Source organism: Meleagris gallopavo, chromosome 2 (assembly GCF_000146605.3).
Source record: "Meleagris gallopavo isolate NT-WF06-2002-E0010 breed Aviagen turkey brand Nicholas breeding stock chromosome 2, Turkey_5.1, whole genome shotgun sequence".
Classification (NCBI taxonomy): domain Eukaryota; kingdom Metazoa; phylum Chordata; class Aves; order Galliformes; family Phasianidae; genus Meleagris; species Meleagris gallopavo.
This window is the reverse complement of record NC_015012.2, coordinates 47581734-47600223: the sequence shown is the minus strand read 5'-3', so window position 1 is coordinate 47600223 and position 18490 is coordinate 47581734. Positions and strand designations below refer to the sequence as shown.

The window sequence follows — 18490 nt, the reverse complement described above, 5'->3', positions numbered from 1 at the left end:
TGACACTGTGGCTGAACTGAATGTGTACCCTGTCTTGCTGAAAAGAGGCATTTCTGCTCTCTCTCAACTATTCTGCCCTCCTCCCCTCCCCACTGTCTGGACTTCTCACAGGTTGTTGGCATGCATCTAATGGGACAATTAACTGTTGGAAATTGATAACCAGAAAACAAACAAACAGAAAAACACACAACAATTTCTTTTCCCACTGAGTTAGATTCGAATCAGCTCATGTGAGACCAGACAAGTGCCTGAATATGCTCAAACAAGCAGCAGAAGCCAGGGAAGGAAGGGAGGGAAAGCCCCACTTCAACAGTGCCAAACTGTTAATTTGTTGCTCGCCACCTTGTCAAACCATGCTCTCATATTCTGAATATAAAATTTGGTGTCTTCTCACAGCTCACTAGTAATGAGCTCATTATTTAGATTTATTACTGGAGATTAAAAAGAAGTTGAAGATGTCTTATAACCGCAAACAATTCACTCTAATATAAATATAGAGAGCTGCATGTGGCTTCATGTTTCTCCAAGTCCCTTTGCTAAGTCCGATGGGTTTCACACCTACTTTTTTCTTAACACAAAGACCCATTACTCATACATTGTATTGGTTCCTACATAGGTGCTATTGAATGCATACTGAGTTTATTTACCAAATTTAAACAATTCCTCCTTTAAAGATCTCCTTCAATTTTCATGGTCATGAATATGACAATACGACCCAGACAAATTCAAACAAAAGAACTGTGATTTTCAGGTTGTGGCCTTTCACCATTCATAACACATTTCTTTTGAGGTAACAGAGTATCCTTTTGCTCATAAGACAGATGACCATGTTTCTAAAATGGAGCACAATTACTGACATAGGAATAAGGCAATTACATTATCTCATCCTTAAGAGATCATCATGGCCTTTGGCAAAGAATTATTAGCCTTCTGGTAATTACAAAATTAAAACCTCACCACTTTTTTTTATTTGGAGTTGCATGGAGTGATTAACGGCAGCACTGATGGATCTTCATTTAAGGCCATTCTTTAACAATTCTCAAGCTGTAGGAAGTGTATTAACTTATATCACCTGCAGTACTACCCAAAGTTTCATCACAACTGGATTGTTTCCCTGCATAACCTACCACTTTAATCTACTCTTGCTTTTAAAAGACACATTTGGTTGAAATACCAGCTCCAAATACATCTCTCACCATCTGCTCTCTGTTGAGGATTTTGGCTCCTCCCTCTCTTCCTGGAAGAGCTATAGAAAATGCACTTGGAACATGCCCCGCATTGTAAGCATTAGAAAAACACCCGCTTCAAGAGGTGGGCAGAGAGACTGAAGATCTCGCTGTAAGCATTCTACCCATTTCAAAGGGCCGTGGATTAACACCTGTCCTAGCACTAACATCGCACTGATTCATAAAGCAGGAGGGGAAGAAAAAGAGTTTATTCTCCAGATAGCACACTTCAGCATATGGCTTGGAAGATGATGTGTGTTTCTGCCGCTGTTCAGAAAACAATCAGGCTATGAGCGATGATCAAGGCAGCAAAGGCTGGATACATGTTTTTGCAGCTACTCAAGGAATCCTGTTGCAAGTCAGAGACAAAATCCACTTAACTAACCACTGCTACACTTCCACATGCCTTCCAGGTGAGGCAGGGTCAGGCAATCGCCGGCCAACACATGATCCTCCTCATCCTGGTGCTAAACCAAATGTGCCTGTGCAGGGATAGTGGGGAGTGGTGTCTACTGAGGCTGCAGTGGATGCCACACAACAAAGAGCACAGCCAGATCAGAATGATCAATGCTGCTGTCACTAGATGCAATCACCCGAGGCATGCTAGGCATCAAGTCATCAATCATTTCAGTGTAAACCTACCTCATAACACATGCAACTATTTGCCTTGGGCTATCACTTTGTTACAGCTCCTCCCGTCCCCTAGGTTCCTTACTAAAGCTCATGTTTTCCTCACTTTGCTCTTCTAAAATCCCAGGAATGACTGTTTCCTATGATAATGACTGCATCCATGACTTCAATGTTATCTTTTCAGCACACACATCCAGTGAATCCTCCTCCTAGGAGGAGCAGCTAGTTCTGTGGGGTTTTTTTATTCCACTTAACCTCTGCTAGAAGACAGAACTCCTTCCCCTCATGACAGGCCTGGGAAGGGATGCCTTCATCACTGTTCTTGTCAAAACTACCGCGCCATGGTTCAGAAATTCACGAGGAGGGGCATCCTCTAGCAGTTTGTCTTGGTGAAAAGATGATCCAGTGTAACATTCAATGCAAGGGATTTAAGTTACTGCAGAAAGCCATATGGAGAACTTAGCAGGAGAGCTCTTTGCTGGTGGAAATTCTACCAAGAGTGTAATACGTGTTTCAAGCACATCCACAATTTAAGAATGGTTTTCCAAAGAGATAAAGCACCAAATACTTTCAGTACTATTTAGGAGATGGGAAAAAATGCCTGGCAGTGAGAAGAGGAAACATAAGCCAGAAAGGAGCAGATGAGAGAAAAAACCAGTGATATAAGCCCACTGTGCCGCAAAGACTTTGTGAAATATTCACGTTCATGATAAATCCAGCAGAAGCAATTCAAGAACCTGTGGAAGCTTTTCAGATGTAAGCTTCCCTACATCTTTTGCTGGTAGGTATTAGCATGGTTTTAATTTCCAAAATTTTTAAAATACATTGTACAAGACCAGCATTTGAATCTCTCCTCAAAGTATAAGATTGATGGATTGTGTCAAACATTAATAATCATTTGTTTTTCCTGGAATTTTTGGATGAAGGAAACAGACTCAGCTGGTTAAAATTGCCGTGGAAAGTAATTGTGTCTGTTGAACCATATGTGTGTGTATGCACGTAATCTATCTTATAGAAGGAGTCACAGACTGAGGAGACTGACAGTACTAAGGTCACACACCAACAAATCCCATGTGGAAGAGAATGTCCCCATATAGATTTCCCAACTGAAAATAAAAACAAAACAACAAAAAACTCAAACCAAACCATAATTCTACTAGTTTACAAGTCAAATCCTTTCAATTGCTCACAGCTAAGCCATTTGTTTAATGTCTGGTGTGAATTTCTCTACTTAACCACAATTTGTGTAATCAAGGCAACAAAATTCCCACTGCAACCTACCCATTACCATTTTTGAAATATTTGTACATTATCAATGGATCCTTCTTTGATGAACATTATAATTTATTAATATACATATTTTTTCAGTTCCTCTTCTTAATTGCCCATCATCTTGTCATCCCAGCTGCTCTTTTATACTCAGTCCTCCCCCATATTTTTGTGCAAGCAAAGGGCCCCCAGTCCTACAATGAATTTCTTTCTAATTGGCTGCAGAAAAAGCTGAACTTGCAACCCTTGATTTATGAAGCTGTTATTCAGCCTCTTGGGAGCTCTGTTTGAGATGTAGTAGATAGATGCAGCATCCTCACGCATGTAAAGCATCTGCTCCATCCCTAAAGCTTCATTCTCACTTAGAGGTTGCAGTCAGAGCTGGAGATACATTACAAGCATAGGTCTTATTCCTGCAGGAAGCAAAGCTGAGAAGTTTGTGTTTGTTAGCATCAATAAAGCTGCCAGCATAGAAAATAAGTATAAAGAAACTAACAGAAAGACCCAGAATATAAAGATAGACTGCCCAAAGTTTAAAAATAGTTGTAACCCACATTTTCTCTTCCTGCATTTGAATCCAATCTATTCTCTCTATCAAATTATATTAGTTACATAGCATTTACATAAAACTGAAAAACTAAAATATCCATAATGACAAGGTCAGAACAGCAAACTGATATACCATCTAGGATGTTTTATACAATCAGAAAACAGATGCTGAATGCTTTCAAATACTGTCAATATCTGACCTTCAAAAGCACTTTGGCTATTTATCAAATCAACACTCTTCCCATTAACAAATCATACTAGCCATATATAGTCTAATATTATATGCAATCTAATTAAGTATTTAGAAATGGTTTAGAAGTAAATTTCCCCGGAAGTGAATGTGTGATATTTTAAACTTACTTTCTTCTAAGGCATAAGATCAGATGTGTAAGCAAGCCTGGTTTCTCTTTTCAAAGAGAAACGCTGTTTTCAATTAAAATTATTTAGAAATTCTCAGCATAGAATAGCACATATAGTTACTTGAATACTAAAAATAAGAATTTGAAGTCAGCATACTTTCTGAGAAATCACTGCATTTTTCTTCTATATTGCCTCTTATCATAGACTACTTCATAAAAATCACAAGGCAAAACAAAACACCTGCAAATAAAATTTGATGTGCATTTTTCTTCCAAGATCATCTGAAGAGATATCTGATTCCTTTCTTCAGACCATAATGTTACTTCATTTGGGCCGGTACAAAAGGGAGCACAGAACTGGAAGAAAAAACACTTCCGAGTTCTGCTCCAAAATTCTTTCTGAAATGCTTATTAACTGAACACTTTGTGTGCATATGCATATGGAAAAAAAGAAAAGCAATGTTGTTAAATAGAAACATGCAGTAGATTATACTGAAACACTGCCAACTATAACTGCCATAATCAAAAATGGAAATACACATTTATGTTCTTATCAAGTTTCACATTTGCATTGATTTTTCTGGAGCCTTGAAGGTTAAGTTCAGAAAATACACATAGAAATAAATATTCCCCCCTTCATGTTTGTACATTGTTAACGATTTAATTATAAAAGCTCTCAGAAAACAAATCCTTCCTGCCTGCAGATTCATAAAGACTCAGAAAATAAATTAGAAAAAAAAAAAAAAAAGAGGGTTAGACTGACACGATGGACACATCCAAGCAAACTTGATTCCTATTCAAGTAGCCCATAAAAAGAACATTAGATTTCAGTATCAAAAAGCCATTAAAAAAAAACAAACAAAAATCTAATAAACAGCTTTAATTTTTGAAAGGTATTAAAAATAAACCATCCACTAAAATTAAAATTCAGTCTTTGAAATGGGACTTGAACTCTCTATGTATATTATGCCCTGCTGACCCTTGCTAAAGGGTATAAGGCAATATGAAAAACTCATAAATGGAGAGAGAGAATGATGGATTTTCTGCCAAATAACCCTAAGCAAAAATAATTCAGTTAGCTAGGGAGCCTGCCTTTATTTCCTTTGCTAAGTGATGAATTAAGAGAATCTCTTTGAACATATGATGTTTTACTGTTTGCATTTTTTAACTTCTGGCTCTTTTCTTCTTATAAATAAAAGCAATACAACCAGCAGGTAACAGAAGAACAAAGAGCTGCTTATTTGCTTTTTAGAAGTTAAGAGTTTTCAAGTGAGGTGAGATTGCCAGCTTGAGGAGGGAAGGAGGGGGAAAACACAACAGCACGGAAATTGCAAAGTCATCAGTTTCTCCACAGTAGAACAGCGTTTTATTTACTAGGAACTGAGCTTTCCATTTACTTTCTGAATGAATAACAATCCTTTCCTATCTATTTTCACCTTGAGAGAACAGTCCTGGGATGAATAATGATGGATAGGCCGCAGCAGTCATACAATCCATATTTTTAATTTGTGAATGTGATTGGTAGAGAAGAGTGTAAAGCATACATAACATTAAAATACCATGTCGGCTTGTCAGTGAACTCCTGATGCACATTTATGTTCAGTCAGCTGCTGCGGCTCTGCAGAAGCCCAATCACCTAGAAGTTCCTACTACTGTAGCACTTGGAATCTTCCACTTAGCATTTTCCCATAAGCAACAGTGAGATAATTCTTGTTCCCTCCCTCCCCAACTCCAGAAAGCTTATAAACTAAAATCAAAAAGAATGGGATTATACATGCAGGCACAGAGGCTCAGATTACATACCTAGAGCCACAAAGCTTTAGCTCCAGGATGGAGTTGTTAAGAGGCATGCATCTTGACATGTACAACAGTACTTTAGCCACAAGATCAGTTGCTGCCAGGGCTAACTTAACATGTGCTGGTGGTGACATGCCATGCACTGGGCAGTTCTCTCCTTGTCTGTTACTGAGCAAGAGAGAGGACCCAAGGCCCAAGGACAGGTGCTCCTGTCTATCTTCTAGAAGTAAAGATCACTTCATTTGCAGATTGTGGTACCACTATGACTTGTGCAAGTTAGACCAGGATCTTTACAGCTTTGCAGCACTGCTAACATGGCATTACGTTCCTTCCCCACAACCCATTGCCACAGTTTTGCTAGCACAGCTGCTTGGGTAGCTGCACTATGAATGGGGCCAGAGAAAACATTGTGAAGTTCTGAATGCCCCTTATCTCGTATGTAGCACACACAAGTATCAGAGTAGGTCAGTAACACCCACTCTGATAATGCTGTCAAGCACCTCATATCAGGAAACACTAGCCTTGCTTTAACACACTTAAACTAGAAAACGTATTTGTTCAAACAGAAAAACACTTGAATGTAGTGGCACATTTTGTTTCTTGGGAAAGTAAGGACTGCAGAAAAGTCAGAGATTGAATAATTCAATGTAAAAACTGGATGGAATCATAAAGATTAAAGGGCCACAGCAAAAATCTTTCTATGGCAGCAACGAAAATTTTAAAAATAAATCTTTGAACTGAAGGTTTAAATGTAATATATTACATGTTGTACTTGTGCCAAAAGACTCTTAGCAGAAGTATTTGGGCTTTATTTCCTTTTTTGGAAAAGACTACTAGTAAGAAAAAAGATTGAAGTATTTTATGATGTTCAAAAGTCTACTGAAGATTATTCACTTAGTGTATTAAACACATACTATTTTTGTAAAGTGGCTTGTAAACTTGTTATATAAAGTCTGCTCCAGGAGTATGTAAAATGCATACCTTTTGAAATACAACTTTGTATGCTTTGGGCAGATAGTTAAAGCAGCTAGCATCATCAGTTTACTCTAATAAGAGCACTAGTGCAATAAAGAGTCAATTATTTAGCTTTTAAAAATTTACTGCTTCTACCTAACTTTATACCACTAAGATGTAAGACCACTACACCATTAAAAAAGTGGGCCAACTATAGCAACAGCACCACTCATTCACAATAACCCTCCCTTGCTTTCTTGTCATATTGTACTGGAAAAGACAGCATCAGACCCAACCTTGCCTAGCACAGCATCCTCTGTAACAGGGTGGAATGAGATGCACTCTTTAGGAGTAGGAAAGAAAGCAACTGCCAAACACACAGTCTAAGCCCAAAAAACAAAGTTCAGAAGGAGTTTGGCTTAGGATTCAAGTAACATATTCACACTTCACTTTCCTTCTGATTTACAGCTCAGCTACTCAGCGATAACACAGGACTCTGCTTAAGTGTTCAGCTCTCCTTCTTAAATATTTTGCTGAGATTCCAGTTGCCCTTGGAGTTTAACAATGAGGCTGAATCAAAAGAGAGTGAATTAGAATCAGTTTAACAGCCTAGTCAAGCCCAGATGGTGACTGTCAAGACAGATACAGTACAGCGTGCTGCAGTCCATAACATCTTTACCCAAGCAGTGCAGCCACTTTGATGGGTCATTCACACTTGCAGCAGTGATGGGAGATGGAATGGACAAGCTGAGCTACAATGGTTGCTCTGAAAGCAACGCTTCCAATTTTATTATACTGGCCTGTGACATCAGAGGTGGATGCTGGTGGTATGGCAAGAGGTTGGCCCCTCCTCCAATATTCTGCTACATTTTGTTGTTATGCAACAGATGGCAGCAGAGGTGCAGACAAAATGATGTCTGACATTGAAGTGCAGATGAAGCAAAGGATGTCACTGAATTTCTCCATGTGGAAAACACAGCACCCATTGACATCCATCAACATTTCCCGAACAGTGATGGAGACCAAAGCATGAGTGAGCACACTGAAGCAGTAGGTGGTGCATTTCAGCAGTGGCAACAACAATGAGGAATACAAGCCACATGCTAGACAGTCATGCATAGCAATGTCACACCATGAAATAGAGAGCATCTTGAACAGCTTATCTGCATGAGTTAGCAGAATACAACCTAGGAACCATGTACAGAGCTGAATATCAGCTTAAATGCATTCAAAATGAGGTGTGCAATATTGCAAAGTTTGTGCCAGGTGGGTCCCACAAATACTCACACAGGAACAGAAAGAACACCATATGCAAGTTTGTCAGGACATACTGAACTAACACAAGGCTGAAGGTGACAGTTTCCCAGATTGCATCACTACTGGTGATGTGATGTGTCATCACTATGAGACAGATTCAAAATGACAGTCTATTGGAGTCACATCATGTGAATTCTGCATCAAAGTTCAAGATGTACCCCTCAGCAGGTAAAGTGATTTGCATTGTCTTTTGGGATAAGAAAGGGGTGATCCTTCTGGATTTCCTGAAACCAAGACAAACCATCAACTCTGAATGCTACATCATGGCACTGATCAAGACGAAGGTTAAAACTTCCATAGTCAAATAAGAGAAGTCTACAACATGATAGTGCTAGGCCTCATACCAGTTTGAAGACCGTGGAGGTCACTGCCGTTCTTGGCTGTACTGTCCTACCACATTCATCATATAATCCAGACTTGGCATTTTCTGACTTCTGTTTGTTTAAGCTGATGAAAAATGGACTGCATGGGCAATATTTTTCTAGCAACAATGCATTCATAGCACTGGAATAGATTTTTTATAAGTGTGGCATGCAGTTCATTGCTGGCAAAAATGTATAGCTAATGATGGTGGCTGTTGAAAAACAGTGTTTTGTAGCTGAAAATTTGCTCTATCAAATAATGTTATTGTATTCTTTGCAGCTGATGTAGCTTCCATGGCAATAAATAAAAGGCACTGCATTTGAAGTCATCTAGGTATGAGGCTTCAGCTTGTTTGAAATTAATGAGGGACTGTGATTTCCCTTGGATACCTGACTCCAAAGCAGGGAATGCCTTCCATTAGAGAAAACTCACAACAGGGCTCAGCAGTTGCACTTTGTTTAGAATTTTATAAACCAGACTTGTACAACATACAACGCTATTCACTGACAATATTCAAAAGGCACAGCATATTGCATTTCCAGCTGCGGAGTGAGCAGAGAATTAGGCAACATTAGGGCAAGAAAAAGTCAGATTTAAAAATAAATTTTAAATGAGCATTTTTGGGAAGAGGCTTTTTTTTTGCCTTGGTGGTAAAATGCGGTCACACATACAGTAGGACCTATAGAACTGAGGCCAGTGTCTCACTGCTGGCCATCCCACCTCACCCCTCCCCTGCACCAGCTCTGGTGTTTTTGTGACTCTAGGCTGAACTGCTGCTGTGTTAAGTCAGCAGAAATTGAAGCCAACAAAAAGGGCAATAGGTTTATGCTGCCAGGAAGTAAAGAAAAAAAATGGTTGAGGACAGGCCGAGAAAGGAGACAGGCCTGCTGCGGCCGTGCCGGCTCTGTCTGATTAGCTATTGCATCTACAGCAGCTTTACTGGTACCTCATCATTCCAAATGAGGCTATACTTTTATAAATGTATATTTCAATAAAAATACCATCTTATGTAATATTGTCTCACTCTCCTCCTGCTACATGTACAACTGTTTGCCCAGTCAGTGTCTGGGAAAGGAAGGACAGGAAGTTTTTGTTCTTGTCACTGCTTTCAAACAAGACCAGCTCTCCAGTCTGGTTTATCAAGTGACCGCACAAACAGGTGTGCTGGCAAAAGTGAGGGGTTGCACAAGACTGGAAACAAGCAGCAGGAGGAAGGAGGCTGTTAAACCAACAGGAAAAACAATATATGCATTGGTGAAACTGGTGAAAATTCAGACCAGTTTCAAAAGAGAACAATATGGCCTACAGAGTTAGTAGAGTTCTGCTCTAAAGTAGTTATGCTATAAATAAAATGTAAAATAATTAAAAATCCATCTCACAAGAATGAACTAGCATTCTTAGATTAAAGTACTTATTCTACTAAACAGGAAATGGATTTGATTTCTGTCACACATTTCTCATGTTTCTCCTTTGGATGCAGCTGCACAAGGCTGAGAGCTAAGCTCATAGCTCATGGTCCTGACCATGCAAGTCCTGCCACTTACCTTAAGCTATTCCCAATGCTTCTTGGATTCTTTAGCAAGATCATGCAGCTACCCTACACATGGCAAAACACAGAAATGAAACTGCTCTGCCAAGAGCCTAATGAGTATCAGATCCAATGAGAGAACAGGACTGGAAACACACAACAATTAGCCGGTGGCAAAAGAACAAAGAACAGTAGAAAAAAAAAAAAAATCTTTAACTTCTAGCAAAAGCAAGTAACTAAATTGATTCATATAGTTAGAATCTGCAGCACAGCTGATCTGAATTCCCACCATCAGTATGAACAACAGCCTTCTTCCCAAATTTCAGTGGCAACACAAGGTTCAGGCACACAGTATGCTGAGCTGAGCGTGGGCAGTTATCTGCCAGCTGCTTTGCTGGGCACAGGGCTCACAGTCCACATGGATGTGACCTCAGTGCAGGCTGGAGCACACCTAGCTGTCCTTCCAAACCTCTGTTTGGTAGGAGAGTATTGGACAACATTTAATAAACCAGTAAGTGCTACGTACAGTCTCTGCCCATGTGTCCTGCCAAACTATTATTAAAAGTGCATTTGTCAAAATGCAAATCTTCCACTAAATAAAGCCATTTACACTAGTGACTATCTGCAGAATCCATGTAGAGCATTCCAGGAACTATTGCTGTTAATAGCATTCAAAAAGATCTAAAAATCACGGTGATGTTCTTTGCTCAGGGGAGAGAACGTAGCCTTATTCTGGAGCCAGTTTCATTAGGATCTGTGTTCTGTAGAACAAAGTCTGGTACAAGAGCCTTTTGCTATCAGCACACCAAGATTTTCAACTGCTGCAGCTACAACACTTTTTCCTCAAAGAGAAAAGCTGGGGCCAAAGACAAACAAAGCCAAACATTAAAGACAAATAGGTATACCAAGCAAAAGAAAAAAAAAAAAAAGAGCATGAAATGCATGCATGTGCTCTCAGTGCTGCAGGGCGGCACTGAATACTGAAAAATCCAAACCCAAGGCGGTACTTTTTGGGCTCCAGAATCTGTAATTAGGCTCAAGACTGCTGTCAACCTACTTCCATTCAGATAAGACAGAAATAACTTCTCCGCTGAAGAGACTGCCTATTGCAGAAACAAAGTCACTGTTCTATGAAAAATGCTGGATACCTCAAGACTTTTACTTTTTACTCTGCTTTTTACAAGACCATACACAAACTGATAAGCCTTAATGAGCTACTAATTTTATTCTCATAAAATAAATGTACTCAAAATGTAGAAATGTTGAATGGAGGCTTGATTCTTAAAGGGTAAATGAGCAGACCCAACAGCAACAATGAAGGAAACAACTATTTTCCTTGAAATGACCAGGCATTTTAAAAAGGATATGCAAACATGCAAAACATACCCAACCTTGAAGACCTCGTATCTCATCACCTTAACTGCAATAAAAACTGATTCTAGGAACTGATATTGTTAATAATACTCTAATAAATATAATTGCACGTACTTTGCTGCTCCATTGAAGAGTAATTTTTCTTTGCACTGAAGACTATGGGAGATTCAAAACTTATTTCTATAAAGACCAACAGCCAGAAATAAGAAAATAGAAAACGCATAAACATTCTTTGAAAAGAAGTAAGCCCACAAGACAATGGAATATAGATAAACAGAATTTCTACCTGTTCAACACTTCTGTTGTTACCTGGAGATTAATAAAATGACATTTTTCATTTACTTATATTTTTCCCTCCCAAAGTCAATATGACATACAACAGGGTTTCAACCTTTTATACTTCGCTGGAATAATTTTTACTACTTTCAAGTATTCTGTAAGATTTATTTACATCTTCTTGTTCACTAGTGAGCAACTTGGTATAAGAAATCTTTCCAATCTCTCTCTGTGAATATGTAGGCTTGACTGATTACGAGAAAAAGTTCTACAAGGCATTATATAACAATGCAAACATCTCCCTTATCCTTTCTAGAATTAGCCATGAATTTAAACATAAGCAATATTTTCAAGTAATTTAGTTCTCTTTATGTAATTTAGGCCAACATGTAGCTATGCCATAAGCATACACATATATATTTCTCTTCTAGATTCAGGGCACTAGCACACAGAGCCTTCTGTTTCATATTACCACACTTCTTCAAAAGCTTTATTCCATAGGTATTCAAAGAGCAATTTCAGGATTAACTTAAGCCCGCCTGGCTTCTGCCTGCTCTCCTACTGTTCCTAGTTGCACGGAAAGAACCTTCTATCTCCTTTGCTTCAGTATGAGCAGTAATGCAATTGTAGCAAGGTTCAAGAAAGCTCAACTAGCTGAAAGTTGATCACTCTTTCCCAATGGATTATGATTTGGCTCTAAGGCAATTAATTCAGATTAGGTCTGCTGTGGTTTCCCTTGTCTCTCTCCCTGATCTGTTTCATATGTGCATTTCTTTGATAACAGGTTACGAAGGGCACTCAGTACGCAGACGAGAATGGCTGCAGCAGTGCAAAGGCATTGCTACTGCAAAGGTAACAACACCTCATATGTTTTAAGAATTTTGAAGTTTAAAAATAAAGACTAATTTTTATGAAATTTGGTTCACCATTCAGCACTTGAGCTACAAGTTTATTTTGCCTGCCACCACAATAGTTGGTTCTGCATGTCTACTGTTGTACCTTCTGTAAGACATGTGCATTGCTGAATTCTTGTCATAAAAAAAACCTACCCATTCACATGCTTTCATGGAAACATGAGGGCTTCATGGTGAAGTTTTGCAATAAAAATGAACTAACCTAATGGTTCACTGTCACAAAATAAGGAGGTCTTACTCCTTCTCTCACTACTTCCTCTCTGTTGTTGCTCTGCACTGGCTCAGGAACAACCAAAACCTCATTTGGCTGAGCTTACTACACTGGCAGAGAAATAACCCAGCAGAAAAAGTGAATGATTTTTGTCAGTTTATCTAAAGAGCTCAGATGAATACTAACACAAAGAAGTATAGTACACCTTTTTCAATATAATGGTGTCTTTAACAGGTTTAACTAACTCCAGAATGACAACGGGAACACCTGAGGCAAAGGGCAGGGCAAGAGAAGTGTTCTGGTTTTTTCCCCACACTCACCTTAAGGTTATTTAAGATTATTAGATTTTAAAACAGTTATTCATTCCAGCATTAAATGAAGTAGCATTATCACTTTTCATGGCTATCTTATTCTTTCACTTACACCACCGCTTGCCAACTAACCAACAAACTTGGTTTGTAAACAAAACTTGGTTTAATAAACAAAATATTTACTTACCTACAAAACCCTTTTCCCCAACTAGTTTAAGGGCAATTTTATCTGCCAAAATGGAAGAATTTCCATGGGCAATGTTAGCAAAAGGTCCAGCATGAACAAATACTGGTGTTCCCTGAATAATAAAAAAAATATTTTTCATTAGTTTAATGGCTAGGTAAGAACACAAACTCAATAGACTTGCAAAATAATCAAGGCGATATGCAAACCAAAAGCATGCAGAGCAAGAAAATGGAAACTTGGAAACTATTAAGTGTATAATAAAAGTTGTTGTTCTCCCTTGCCCAACAAACACAGCAGATATTATTAAGAAAACAGGCTTTATAGACACAAAAAAAAAAATCCTTTTTCTTTCATAAATAATATTTTCCGTTATAACTTAAGTATGTTTCACTACATAACATTAGTGACATACTTAGGTTATGATAGAAAATATATTCTAATTTCACTAACAATGAATACAAATTTCTCACAAATAACAACAACGAACACCTGTTCTTATTGTTTCCTATAGAAGCACTTACATATACAACATAGCATTCCTTTGCCACTGGCACATAAGTTTTCAGACTTGTTCTAAGAAAATCGTTTGTGTTTTTTAATTGAAAGAAGGAAGAGGGGAACATACATACATATTGGCAGAGGATGTTCTTCAGAGACTAGACAACTGAGTTAGAACCTAAAGACAATTCTGCCTCATACATGTCAGAGAAGAAATAGTGGAAAAGTAGCAGAAAAAGTAAATAAACCAGAAATCGTGCCCTGTAACAAGAAGAACAGTATAGATTATTACTGTCACAACACACCGCTGTGTTTAGTTTGTTTTTGTTTTTTGTCTGATAATGACTATATACTGCAAAATCTATAGGGTTTTATGCATTTACACAAAAATTTAACTTGAACTAGGTACACCTTCAATATCTTATAACATTTGGGCATTAATCTAACAGGAAGTACAGTGCAAAATACAAAATTATCTCTAATTCAAAGGGCTTGGAACTTACTTAAATAAAATGCTACCCTGCTCTACCAACCTAAGCCTATCCTTCCTCAGATTTTACTTCTACCTTAATACAGTATTTACTCTCACATCATTCAACTAAATAACATTGCAGTTTTCCATTTCTAGATAGAAATCCACAGGATTTATTCTCGTGTTTTATCACTCAAGAAGTAACATTAAACATAAGGAATTCTTAATTTCTTGTGGCAAGCAATTGCAGTGCCATTCTCATTGCAACCTAGCACATACATCCAGCAGAGGTGGCACGTGGAAGCAGAAGTACAAGTGATGAAAGGGCAGCCCAACTCATTCCTCAGCAGCTATGCACAGAGGGGCCAGAAGGGTCACAACATCTCCAGCACAATTGTTCTTCTACGATTTCAACCGCACAACATGGGTGGGAAGAGATTTGGATTGTGGGATCTAACATCCAGAATACCAGTATCAAAGAGACCCCTTGCCACATAGTTGAAATCAAAACACACTTCTAAACTACTGATGTGGAAATAAGTTGTTTTACATGGTAATCTTGGAAGGAGAATAATCTAGGTACTTAAGAGGGTGAACTCCAGCAGAGCCCCAGGATCCTCCAGCACAGCCTGGAATACAGACAACAGCATCTTCCCCAGCCAACTTCAGTCACTCTTTATCAGTCTAGCCACCTCACTTATTTTCTTTACATTCTTAATATGTCGGAAACAAAGAATGGCACAAGGGTGCATTCTGCTGACTGTTCTCAGAACACGAAATTTTATTATCCAAGTTTTAGTACAAGAAAATAAACTCTAATTGTCAATAAATATCTAAAGTTATCTGGCAGCTAGAAGGATGTTTATAAAATTTTCTACCATCTTTACTGTGAGTGGCAAGTTGAACATAACATGAGGAGACCATCGCAGAGCAGCCAGACTGCATCTACAAAGAGTTGTCTCATACAGCAGCTGCTCTGTTACGCATGATATAAATAAAGGCTAAACATTATGGGATCGGCTCACAAAGGAACAAATCTGTCATGACAAATGTGGATAAACACTACAAAATCATTATGTGCAATTCAAACAAAGTAATCTCAGTTCTTCAATACTAGATACAAGTTCTGCTGAAGCCAACATTTATTGTAGGTGGAGTCTACAACACTGAGCTAGCATTTTCCTTATTTTCCATTCGGAAATTTTCCTGTTATTCTTGCTTATAAAACACAGCCAACCCCTAACTCCTTGAGGTGGCATTTCTGCTGACAGAATAAAAGGGTCATGACAGAAGTCAACTGAGCAAGAAACATCTTCAAATAGAGCAAATTAAAATACACTTATCAATTAATGTATAAAAACAAATAAACACACACACAACATTCACACCAGTTCCACACAGGACTCCTATTCAGTCATTTTTGAGTTTTCTTCTATACCTCCTCTCCAGTGTACACAAAAGTTTTTTCAAAGCTACTGCACACCTGCTGAGTAGGTCACTCTTCTCCCTCTTTCAGAGGTTCTTCATAGCAATTCCTCACACCACCACAGCTCAACAGCATATCAATACAAAGGCTCTTAATCAGATTATAGCTTTCTCAATAATGGCTACTTGCAGCCACAGCCACTAATACTTACAGTATACCAAATTAACTGTCAATATCAGCTAGAAGTTATCCAGAAGCCTTCCTGCTGCCCCTCCTCAGGCAGCTTTTTTGCTTTTTTGCTATTCCCCAACATCAAAGTGGATCTGCCTTGCTGAAGTTTCATCCCTAACTTGCAGAACAAGCTCATGGCGTACTCTGAGCTATGTTTGTGTTCTGTGTAATTACATTATTTTGTTTTTTTTCAGCATTTCTGTGCTGCAGACACTGAACGTCCTTATCACTGTTTCACAGGATTTCTGATGTTACTGCTGTCACCTCATAGTGTTGGTGGTGGTAAAGGTAAAGTTTACACTTACATTGAGAAATTGTTTTCCCTGAAGGAAGCAGGATTATGTTTCCCCATTACTTGCAATTGTTACATCTTTGGAAACTTGAAATTCCTCTTCTTTTGGATGCTGCTTATTAGGATTATTTCAACTGTAGTTTGGGCTTCACATCTCCTCATTTTGATTTGTGAAAAAAGACGACTTGTAATTCACACATATCAGAAAGACATTGTTCTTTACAGCAAAAGGGATATTATTACATCCATCACCTCAGAGTACGTTAGGGTTGGCCTGTTTTAAAACCTATCATTCTGGAAGACTCTAAACAGATGTATCCCTTTTCTTTTTTGGAAAAATTAGAGTTACCAAATTAGATACTTGAGCTGTTAACAAAAAATAATAATGAGAGCTGTTCAGTCACAAAATGGAACATGAAACAAGCTTAAAGCTCAAGAAAAGCAACAATGCATGAGCAGTAAGAATAGACCATTGTACCTCTACACACAAGCAACACCGCAGTCCAAGAGGCATGCACCACCTAAAGTACAGCATTATCTTCGAAAAGATTTAGACAAGCTGGAGATTTTCGTTCTCAGATAGATGACTAATATTAGTCTGCAAGCTAGCAGTATTAAAAGGGTGAAAAAAAGTCCTCAAATGGAAGGAGCGTGAAGCAGTCTTCTGAGCTGGTGGTAGTTTTAAAAATAACTGCGTAAGAATAATTTTGGGGGAAAATATCCTTGGATACTGCAGTCAGGGGCCTCCTGACAAGAAATAGTGCTTGATGAAAGCTGGCAAATGTTTCAGCCATATCATAAGTCAAACTAGGAAAGGGTACCATATAAATGGCAGAAATTTTTAATTGCATTGAAATGTGAGTATAAAGAAATACAGTGAAAAAAAAAACCAAAACACACAAGTGCCAGGACAAAATGCCTATCAATTTAAATAAACTCTTCTTACAATCATAATTGTCTTTTAGAACGCTATAAAAAAACAGTATTTTCTAACAGGTATGTGAAGTGCAATTAGAGAAGCTAATGTGTCAGTGATGCTTAATACACAATATGTTATCTTGGTGGTGATTTAATACACATTTCTGGCCATTACACTTTGAATTCTATTTGACCTCCAGTTCGTTTTGGTGAATTTTTTGTGTTAACTTCTGACACGTGTATATGCTTCATGCAGACACATGAAAGAACAGATGTTTTTTGCAGAAGAAACAAATTAGGATGCCTATAGCAAAGCAACACATACTATGATCTGAATTCTAATACTCCCTGAGAATAGCAAGTTGTCACTATCCAAACACAAAAGCAAAAATGCAGTTATGACTGTGATATGCTGTAAAAAGAGACATATCATCTAGGGACTGCGCTGATATTTTCCACACACTACAACTTATCACTATACAAAGAATGGTGTGAGATATTCCAGCTACGCAATTTTGATAGTCAAAATTTCAATAAAGTACATAAACTTTTCTCCAATTGCATTTGTTTCCAAATCTTCTCTATTACTTCCCCATAGTTCTCTCTTCCTGACCCCACAAATGTCATTCACTGTTCAGCATACTACTGAAAAAGCCAATACTAGTCTACCAGTCACTAAGTCAAGCAGCACTAATTCTGCCTTCTTTGAGCTGCTGAAAGAAAGCTCACTAGGATAAGCATAAATCATTCCTTTTACAGAGCAAAGGCTTTATTTAATCCCTGAAGGTGCTATGGTTGGAAAGAGTGGTTGTTAGCCCTCTTTTGAAAACCTCTAAACAGACAGAAGGACTCTTCTATATTTCTAAATGGTGCAAAATATAACTCTGAATAGAATGGCCTAATGATAGGATGTGGGGACTATCATGGGAACATACATGTAAAGCAAACATACAAAAAGGAAACTTTTATACAAGAGGAAGACAGGAAACAGATGGAAGTCTATGACTCAGAAATTCAACTTGCTTTCCAGTGTGCTTAGAAGCACTTCAGCAATTTACTGCAGCTTGTTTGCAATTCTAAGCAAAATTATGACTAAAGCCAGTCTCAAACAAAGGAATTTTTTTTAAAAAAGGACTCAAAAGGTATAAATGCAACTAGAGTTATCAGTTAACAAACATTTGCTAAAATGCCATTATAGAGCTGACCCTCGCTTGACCTTGAAAGTTAAGTGCGGTCACTGGAGGGAAGTGCTGCAAGGACAATGTGGAATTTGAAAGCTGGAGAAGGGTGACACTGCAAGCCATACTCACCTCTAATGTTTGCATTAGTGTTGGCTTAATTGCATCCTTCATCAAAACTGCCAAGGCACCTGTTACTCCCTAAAAAAA

At 38.2% G+C, this 18490-nt stretch overlaps 1 protein-coding gene across 1 annotated transcript in view; it reads right to left on the bottom strand.

The window, feature by feature from the left end:
- The window catches only part of MTHFD1L (methylenetetrahydrofolate dehydrogenase (NADP+ dependent) 1 like), a 137535-nt gene that overhangs the window by 68373 nt on the left and 50672 nt on the right, over window positions 1–18490 (bottom strand). Inside the window, 2 exon segments of the mRNA XM_019612906.2 lie at window positions 13266–13377; window positions 18413–18481. Of these exon segments, the coding sequence (XP_019468451.1) occupies window positions 13266–13377; window positions 18413–18481 (181 nt within the window).